Source organism: Grus americana, chromosome 1, assembly GCF_028858705.1.
Source record: "Grus americana isolate bGruAme1 chromosome 1, bGruAme1.mat, whole genome shotgun sequence".
NCBI classification, from domain to species: domain Eukaryota; kingdom Metazoa; phylum Chordata; class Aves; order Gruiformes; family Gruidae; genus Grus; species Grus americana.
Window position 1 is genome coordinate 38,914,238 of NC_072852.1, and position 10,246 is coordinate 38,924,483.

The following is a 10,246-nucleotide window of genomic DNA, read 5'->3' on the forward strand; positions in this document are numbered from 1 at the left end:
CCCAAGGGCTTCATGGCATGTTCCCTTTGGACTTGGTTCCTTGTAAAATAACCAAAATACAATCACAAAAAAAACATTAAGTAGTAACACCCATTCAGTCCTGAGTCAGAGATGTGAGTAATTGCATTCATCACATTATGTATCCTCTTCTCATCTCCTTTCTCACCCAGCTTGGTGGTATTAAAGGATCATTCCAATTTTCAGTCTCCCTGGTGGTCGGCTTCCCTGTGGTTGCCATCACTCGGCTCTTCCTGTTGTTTTATCTGATGGGATGCTCCAGCTGTAACCCACCCACCTTATGGATCAGCCAAGTGGCTGAACTTCTGCTACCCTGTGCTTAACTCCCCTCTACTTATTAGTCATTTCTCCAGCTTGCTTCACTCCCACTTCCCTTCTCAGGGCATCTTCCAATAAACTTCTGCACGCTTTATGGCACACTGGGACTATTTGTGAGTGTAAAACTAATCGGCTTCTGCAGGATCGAGGCCTGCGTTTGTCTAGCAGCCAAGAGTGTTTTATCCAAGATGCCTGTGGCAAGGGTCATATTAAATTTCTGCTTTTGCTTTCCACTCCCATCACACCACATCCACACAAAGACAGGGAATTACTGAAAGCTGGTGCTGCCAGTGCCTTACACAGCAATTTAATTGTCCATAGCTTTTTTTAAACCCCAAACATCTGGTCTGGTCATCGTTAGGGACGGGATCCAGCGCAATGGCAACAACGTGTTCCTCTGATCGCAAGCGAGGAGTCAGATTTGTCACACCTCAAACTTCACCTGAGGTCTGAACGAAGCAATGATTCTCACCCCAGCACCTTTGCATATATGGATGTAGAATTTGTCTCTCAATTAATCTTTTTTTTTCAGTCTCCCACCATCTTCCTGATCACATTAATTTTTAAACATACAAATGTATGTTGGCATATAGCCATTAAGTGCAAATAAAGGTCCAATTGCTATGTGCCTTCTTGATTCAGAAATAATACCGATTGAAGCTTTGTTACGTCTACTTGCTCAGTGAAATGAATGTCTGCCACTGTGTGTTATATACGTCGTCTGAAAAATACAGCCATCCTTGCTGTCTGGATGTTTCATAGCTGGCACAGTCAGTGTGGGTTAATGCTCTGTTCCTGCCTGGCTCCTGGACCCATGGGCCATGCTAGGAGACACTAGTGACGGGGGACCTCGACCCCTTGCCACCCCACCTCACTCGCAGGCGCAAGAGGAGCGAAGCCACCCCGTGTATGTACTCCACCTTGCTGCGGGACACTTGCTCTGGCCGAGTTGCTGCTCTGACTGTCCTCGTGTGCTTCCGTCGGTGTGATGAGCTCTGCTTTGCTCTTACGCTCTGGGGTGATTCACTTCCATGTGACAGCAAGGTTTAATGTGTGTTTTTTCTTCCTACCTTGTATTTCCCTTTGCCACCCAAACATCCTTTTGGCTTACTGGAAATTTTTTTTTCATTTTTTTCCTTCCTACCTGTATTTTAATGCTTCCCCTTGCTTTGTTGCTCCAGACGTGCAGTGCACTTGTTCCAGGATTCAAGAAGAAGGCATCTTCCTGTAATGAACATCCTCTGAAGGTGCATGAATGTAATTATGATTAGCCTGAAGATAACAGTCTAATGTGGTAGCAGTTTAAGTAGGAAGCAATCTGCCTGTTTACAGTCTAAAATAAGGCTGCAGATGGTTGTGCCCCAAACCTGCAGCACAGGATTATCATCAGCTTTTATCTGCTAGCAAAAGGGGAAATTGAAACATTAGGAGATAAGACACAAGTCTTCAACAGTGCTTCCCTACTAAGATGGGGCTCATTAAGCACAGCTAAAAACATTAGCATTGTCATATAAAGGAGGAGCTTTACATTGTTAATAATGGCTGGGGTAAAACTGGAGCTGGAATCCAAACATATGCTACATTAAGGCACGCTATTAAAATAATCGGTGAACGAAAATAACAAATGAAAGCTGGGTGGATCTGAAAAATCAATGGCAGGCAGAAACATTAATTAGGCAGAGAGGAAACTTAGCAAAGGCAGAAGTCCCATCAAAAAACAGGATTGTATTACATTATACATGAATGTCAGCTACAAAATATTATGTGGGACCACCAAAGATTATGATTTTAATCGTAGGGGTTTTTAATTCAGAAAATCTATTAAATATATATAGTCCCTTAAGGCATTTTATTCTTAGTTCAGGGAGTAGGCAGAAAAATAAGCACATTTTTATTGCACTGGAACACCTTTTCCATAAAACCATAGTTTTAGCAATATCACATAATAAAAACTAAAATTTAAATCAACATTTGAAAACAAATAAGCTCAGCAGATGCATAGAAGGAGTTACTTTGGCCCTACATAACTGCAGAGTATTGTCTTTAAAGCTACATCATAGTCTAAGATAGGGGTTTTATGAGGCCTGACATGCTCTAAAGGTGTTTACAATGAATTACCACTCCTAGACTGCAGCTGCACTTGGGGCCAAGACAAATTAATCTCTGTCTAAGGCACTGTTATAAGACTATTTTGCCAAAGGTTCATAATGTGCTCCGTTTGGGATGGTTTAGGTTTGGCATTTGTATCCCAACAAAGACACAGCAACTTCAATGAGATCCAAGACCTGGAGGAATGTCACCCACTGGCGTCTCCCCCCGCAATCCAGACTTTTGGTGTCCCCAGAGCATGAAAAAAGCAGGACCTCATATGGCTGTTCTTGTGTTAGTAGCAACGCCCCTGAGATCCACCTCCCTGTCCAGTTAGAGTCCCCGTAGGTCTCAGGGTACCACCATGACTGGTCAACAAGTCACCTTACTTCTTCGCAGGAAGGAGGGGGTCTTGCCCTAAACAACACCCTGTGTGGCAAAGCTCACAACACAGAACTTGTGTTTGAGGAGGCCATAACAGAACCCCCACCCTCACCTTTGCAAACAGTTTACAATCACAAGACGCATCTCTGTTTGTCTTTGGGTGCGTGAAACTATACAGCAGGACCATACCTCTCACTGTATCTTTCTACCACTTTTAAAAAATATATGTATTTTAGATTTTTCAAAGGTGTCTGGTGATTCTCTATCACATGTGTCTCTGGCTCGCTCAGCAAAGCGTTATGTTGTATTTAAAACACCACAGCAATGACACAGCACAGGGTAGGAGATGAGAATGAATGTCAGAAGCCTTGTATTATCCAGATCAATAAGGACATTTGTTTCATAAATAAGTTGCAGTGCATTATTGTTCACAGTTTTATAGGGGCAAAAGTTACAGTTTCTGATTAAAATCCTTAGAATTAAATTGCTTCATCAGCATTTAATTATCCATGCTGGGAATGGAAGCTGGCTTCCTTCTGTCAGAATTTGACACAGAACACCTTGGTTTGGTTATATGTGTGTGCTGCGTGAAAATAGTCCCCATCTTTCCCAACCAATGCACACAGCGAAATGGTATAGCTCCTGGTTTCGATAGGCAATAGGCTTAAGAAAGGAAAATAGGAAGTTTTCATTTCCTGTGGAACACAGGAAGCATTCATAATCTTCTGTCTATCCCCTTTCCCTTAACAACTTCAAGGCTGTTTCCATTCTTTTCAGTAATTAGCCTTGACCTGGAAAGGATGACCTCTACTATTGCCTTTTTCTCATGAAGTTTCGACTTCAGTTTGTAGTGCAGAGATTTACCTTTGTACTTTTCTGAACTCTACGTTATGGGGAACCTCAAGGTCTTAAATACACTCCTAGGATGTGCAGCCCTGAAAGTAACTGGTCGTGGATAAGTAATGACTTTTCTGGTAACAGCAAAGCCTGCAAAATCATGAGGCTAAATAAGCACAGATGGGGATGCACACAAATGACAGAGGCAGCAAGGAAAACAGTGCTGTGGAGTTGGGTGAAATCTGACTGGAGTTGCTTATGGCAATGAGCGTTAGCAAGAATTAATCTCTTTCATGGAAGTGAAGACCAGCTAAAGTTGGAACCTCTGCTCCATACACCGAAACTAGTAAAAGACATTTTATTGTTATTGTAGTAAATGATATGCAAAAAAAGGAAGAGAAAAACAGAAGTGGAGAAAGAAGAGACAGAGCGATGCAAATAGCACTGGGAGCATGGCTGGAGGAGAGCTCAGCAAGAACACTTTTAGCCCAAGTGCAGACTAGAAAGACTAAACCTGTGAGCAAAGAAGCTGCGTATGGCTCCTCAGTCCATTCCTGCTCTGCTCGGGAGACCAGACTCAGCGTGCTCCTCACCAAGAGGCAAGCTTAGGTCAAGCAACACCTGATTCGATTTTTCTTTCTAAATGAAACCACATCCAGGGCCCTGAATTTTGGCTAATTGCTTGGCTTGGAAATGGGAAAGTATTCAAAACAGTCACATGCACGCATGCATGTGGAACGGAGCAGAGGGCATCCCAGGGTGCATCAGCAGGTTGGGACCCCTACTCATACCCCCCTGTTTGAGATGGAAGGCTGCTGATACCGAACTACTTACACAACTTGCTTTTCTTCTGCTCGAATACTTTATGGAAATTCAGAGGCTAACACACAGCTCCTAATAAACTTAACATGCTGCTGTTTGCTTAAGCATAGCTGTGAGTTGCTCTAGAAAATTAGAAATGAGGAAATAGATCAATAAACAATTCAGAAGTAACCGCTCCCTCCCTGCTCCCCACTATCACAGCTAACGTACTAACTCCATTACACTCTAAAACAGGGTCGCTTTGAAATACCCTTACTGGTATTCAGGACTTCTTCTGAAGCGCCTTTGAAAGCTCACCAAGCACGGTACAGCCTAGGGCCATCATTCCAGATGATGCTGAACATCCTGCCCCTGGGAGCTGAGGGACTTAGCACTTTGCAGGATCTGGCCTTGAATTTGGCCTCACTTTAGTTCCCTTGCTAAGGCTGCTGTACTGTATGTAGAGCGTTAAATTGGTTTACATGAGTTTTCCCTTTCACCCATTGTCGTGGGTTTCAGTAAAATTATCCAGTGGTGACTAAGCAGAGAAAAGCCAACCCTCATCTGAGAAGCTTCCAAAACACTTCTTATTTTTGTGAGTTCAATGCACCTGCACCAGTCCCACAGATTCGCAATGGGTGATTGGGATGTACAGATGTGATTTTACGCTGCTGGGAAGGTGATGCACAGAGATGTAAGGCTGCAGACACCTTGGGTGTGTGGTGCTCTCTGTTTCCGAATGGCAAAAGTCCAAAGGCTGCTCTTCTCCAAAGGGGACTGAGTCCCCTCAGTGACAGAGCCCTGCAATAATGTCAGCAGTGCAAACCTTCGGGATGAGCTCTTCTCCTCCATCACGTGCACAAGGGCAGTTAAAGACACTTTGACAGCATCGGGAAAATGAGCAGATGCCCTCGTAGCCTGTGGCGGTGTAGGAGGTTGTACTAGAGCAGCTACGCTGTGGTTTTAATTGAGACAAATGCCCACAAGCTAAGGAGGGCTGACCCCAGGAAGCAGTGGGATAGTAGTAAATAAAAAAGTAAACTTAAGTGTTTGGTGTTGATGAAAAGTTACTGGGTTTTTTTCCAGATAAAGGTCAAAAGAGTAGCCAAATTAAACAGGTTTTCTGCATTTAGAAGATCTGTGTCACCAAGGTTTAGTCATTTAAAAGTTAGATGTCTCATCTAAGATTTTAATCAGCCAGAGGGCAATTCACTCCTTCCTCAAATATGGGTCTAAGCTGGGTGGGATGAATCACTGATCCCTCCCCACTGACTGTTCAGGAAGCTGAGACAGTGATGTTAACCTAGCTCCAAAAAATGGGAATATGGGTCATTTCCAATTACATGGCTGAGCTGAGAGCTCCTACTCATGAGCAATTGCCCTTGGACTCCTCTTCCAGCTGTGTCTACAAAGGGAGAGAAGCCAGTTGTTTTCATCACATGCACCAGGTAGGTGCATAAAATCCGGAACAGGGCTCAGGCTCTGCATCTAACTGCAAACTGGGAAAGGGACAGAGTCAGTATAGACCGACATCTCCCCTCCGAGCCAGCACGACCCGTTGCCTGGAGCAGGCAGGCATTCCCATACCCGTCCCTTGAATGCTATGCATTGAAGGCTAGGGTAATTTCAAACTTAAAGCTTAGAGGTATTTATTCACATGCACCAGTCCCTCCTTCGATGCCCCCAGTACATTAGGGAGACTAAGATCATAGGTGCTTTGAAATCTTGCTATACAATGCTGTCACGTACCTCCAAGGAGATATTAATTTGTTATAGTATCAGTTCAAGCCTCAAGCAAACATAAGTATACATCTAAAACATAGAAACAAAAGGAAAAAATACAGTGTCATGTTATCGCTACACCTTCTTATCATTGTGTATTTTGCTTATGATTTGTCCAGCCCTTGGTACGATACTCAGAAAGTGGGTGGAACAGCGTCAACAGTCACAACAAATACCAGAGCTAACGTGAAGCTCGCATTCTCTCCCAAAGGATGGGTGGGCCAGGTGGGCTGCACCAGCTGAGGAGTCAGTGGGAAGCATTTTGTCTCGTATAAAATAATTGTCTTCTGGTCTTTCTTCATCCGATGTCTCTATTTTTTTCAAATAGTTTCCACTTAAAATCACCTGGAACAATTAATTAAATAAGAAAGGCTAATTAGACCTATAGACTAAAAAATTTATATGTCCTCAATCACAAGTCATCCTGCCAAAATACACTTCTACACAAGGCATACTTCCTTATCTTCCATAATAAAAAGTCTCACTGCAGTGAACGTAGCCCCTACATGACTTAACTTCAGGCTTTTTCTGTCCAGTCACGTTCCTTGTGAGCTGAGGATGAGACACAGGAAAAAATGCTCAAAGTTTTAAATTTCTAGTGGAAACCAACCATCTCAGCTGACACTTGCTGCTCAGGGAGTGCACTTATGTTGCAGGCACCAAGGACAAATATTCCATATAAGAGCCAGCAGCTTCTTCGAGACTTGCAAAGTTCACCAGCACTGCTCTTCCTGATTCGGAGCAGATGACGGCAACAAGGCATGGGAGACTGCAAGCCTGAACCTGATCAGATTCCCTCAGCTATAGATAATATTGCAATTAAACATATCAAAACATGCCAGACACATCCTGTGATTCGGATTGCTTCGTTAAAGCTAATGTTCATTTCTACCAACACTGCCGTCAGGCTTGGTCCTGCTGTGCCGATTCTACCCGTGCTGGGTTGAGTTTGAGTGAAAACTATACAGTCGAGCCTTTGAACGGAGCCTAAACCTCCATCTATGCAGTCCAGTAAAAAGGCTATAAAAGGAGGCTTTTGAATTATCATTGTCCAGAATGTGATGTCATAACAATAAAACAACATCAGGAAATAATAAAAATATGATGTACCTTTTTCACTGTAAATCCTTTGTGTCGGCTTCCCAGATGGTGTGAATCTGTGTAGCTCTGGGAAATCAATGAAATCACTCTACCTTACGCCACTGAAGAAGTCGACCTATCAAACTCAGGCCAAAACACTTTCAGAGTCTCCTCGGCTGAAAGGAGGAGAGAGGAGATGCACAGGAGCAGCAAAGGTAATGTCTACCAGCGCTGCCCTGGAGATGGGGCAGGTGCTCTAAGGCCCAGCTGAATGCTTAGATTAGATCCCAACAAGATCCATTTAGAAGGCGAAGGCATATTCTCATTATATGAGGATAAATGAGTAGCAACCCTGCAGAAACCTCGGTTACACTCATTTGAGTGCAATATGTATGGGAAAAGTTTCAAGCCTTCTGAGAATTTTTATTTTTTTACATTCGTGGGTTATACGAAACACGTTCATGCTGCCTTAGATATCTCATGGGTTGTGGTATCTTCAAAACCCCCCAAAACATATGTTCTGCCTTCAAGCGTTTTCGGAGTCAGAGCCTGAATTCAGCAGTATACTCCACACTGGGTGTTACTATGCGGAGACAGTGCTTACTTCCCCATGTGGAATTAATTTCAATAGATGCTATCAATTCTGTATGAATCAAAAGCCTCCTCTTCTCTCCAGCCTTGGGATGGTCTGGATTGAGAGGCTGGATGTCCCCAAAAGCAATAAACACAGGCAACAGGGGGTTTCTTTGTACACCCCTTTGAAAACCTTTTGAAAACCTCCCTCATCCACATGCTGCATCCCAGAACCATGTCCGTGGCAAACACAGGGGTGGCACCACGCACACCGCCTCCTCCTCCTCCACATCCTGAAGGCGACAGTGACCCCAGAGCCGGGGTGCTGTGGCAGAGGTGACCAAGCTGAGCGCCCCACCAGAAGGCACACTGGGGAAGTGGTCCCGGCTGCAGCGGCGGCCGCGGCATGAGTGGGGCCGTGCTCTCACCTTCAGCTCTTTGCTGAATCATAACTTTACAACCCTGCAAGATCACAAGAACAAGCGCATATGGGAAAGAAAAGAAAGAAAAGAAAAATATGAACAGGAACACTAAAAGTAATATCTAACAACCAGCTATCACTTTCCAAATATTTTTCTTCTATTAATTTTAAGGGGGAAATCATTTGGTGGTAAATGGGGAATAAACTAAAACCATCTGCACCATGCTAGGCAGCTGTCAGAAAGCCAAGAGAGCTCTTTGGGTATATAGGCCTGATGTTTAAATCCACTGAAGCTATTCCAGCAGTGTCAAGCACACTGATGAGAGCCCCTTCCGAGCGCCGCGTGCGAGAGGCCGGCTCTATTGTGTTATTGCTAAGATTAGAAAGGTGCGGTAGAAAACCACTAAAATGATACAGGTTTGCAAGAAATGAATTGTGTCGGGAGATTAGTCATATGGCACCCATCTATTCTGGAATAAAAGGAAACGAGGAGGGCAGAGAAGAGATCTCATGGGTTGATGGGATAAGATGCCTAACACAGTATGTAATTTAAAAAACAGAGGTCCAGACTTGAGCAGAAAGAGAGAGGAGCAGCCTATAAACAATTTGAGAAGAATGTCTTAATCCAAGAAGTAGTTAGCCGATAGCCTGATGGCTAACCTTGGCAGTTTGATCTAAGCGGTGAACACCAGCAGTCCTGGAGGAGGGAAAGGCTTTTTGAAAAAGGAGTAAACTTAGGCGTATGTCCCATCGACCAGATTTTTAAGATAAGGTTAATGAGAAATAGGTTGATTTGTATTTCCTGAGTTTAAAAGTGCAGATCTCCATGAATCATAATGTCCCGCCTAGCTGCTAATGTTCTTGTGTTAAATAAACACAACTTCTCTTCCGAACATTAGGATAGCGCAACAGTATTTTTCCAGGTTAAATCTAAAATGTATCTTATTCATTTTATAGTATCAGAGTTATCTGGGGAGGAGGCAGAAGGGTCAACATTTATGCTGAGAACATAAGGTGCTGAGAACACTTCATCTGAAGATTTTGTAACTCTGCCGTGACAACCAGCAATTCAGCTGGTATAAATATAGATATTACTATTATCCATGAGTTTAAAATTTTTATCCTACTGAGCAACCTTTGCAGAGGGTTAAAAAAGGAAGTATTTCTTTTAATCCATTTTAGATGTCCAGACACTTCCTTTCTCCTTGCTTACATAGTGTAGTGAAGGGCACATAAAAGTCTCAAGCAGCCTTCTCTGTATACTTCCTTATGGTCCACAGCCCGGTCCCAGCACCCTTTCTTCGCAGAGGAAACAGCCCAAGGGCAAAGCGGGAGCCCTCCCATTGAGTTTCATGGGCCCAAGTCTTACCTGCAATTCTCGGGCAAAGCTTGGAGTAAATACAGACATTTGCACTGAACTCCAGGTGTTTTGGATTACACACTGTGTGAATTACAAAGGTTTGCCAATTATTGTTGTCTTTCTCCTTCATCTCTTTTTGCTATGCAGCCTGAAGTACCAGAATGGAAACTTCACTCGTGTGCTAGCCACAGTGTTTTGTGCTGTCATGTCTGTTTTCATACAGTCATAGCTCGTCCAGAGCCATGGACTCATCTGTCAAGCTGGGCTTCTCTGAGACACTCAGTAGTATGCCCGCAAACAGGTTACCCTGCGCGCACCCGGTAAATGATGCCAGATGGAGGAGACGGAGGTGATGGGCTATGGGAGAGAAAATGGCAGGAGGTGAGTAACGGAAGCTGTGGAAGAAAGGAAACATGTGAGACAGAGGAAGAAAAAAGCAAGTTAGACCTGAATTTTTAGGAATCAGAAGGGAAAAATAAAAACCAAAATAAGGGGTGTGAAGGAACATGAGGTTGGAGCTGCAGAGCCATTTTAGCCAGTCACAAATCTGTTGGCTGCAAGGGGCAGCCTCTCCTCTCCCCTCT

General features: G+C 43.7%; 1 protein-coding gene across 1 annotated transcript in view; it reads left to right on the forward strand.

The window, feature by feature from the left end:
* The window catches only part of HMGA2 (high mobility group AT-hook 2), a 171,243-nt gene extending 161,352 nt beyond the window's left edge, over positions 1-9,891 (forward strand). The window contains exons 8-9 of the mRNA XM_054813116.1: positions 9,260-9,306; positions 9,789-9,891. Coding sequence (XP_054669091.1) covers positions 9,260-9,306; positions 9,789-9,891 — 150 coding nt within the window. The remainder of the gene's footprint in view (positions 1-9,259; positions 9,307-9,788) is intronic.
* Positions 9,892-10,246: the final 355 nt, after the last annotated feature.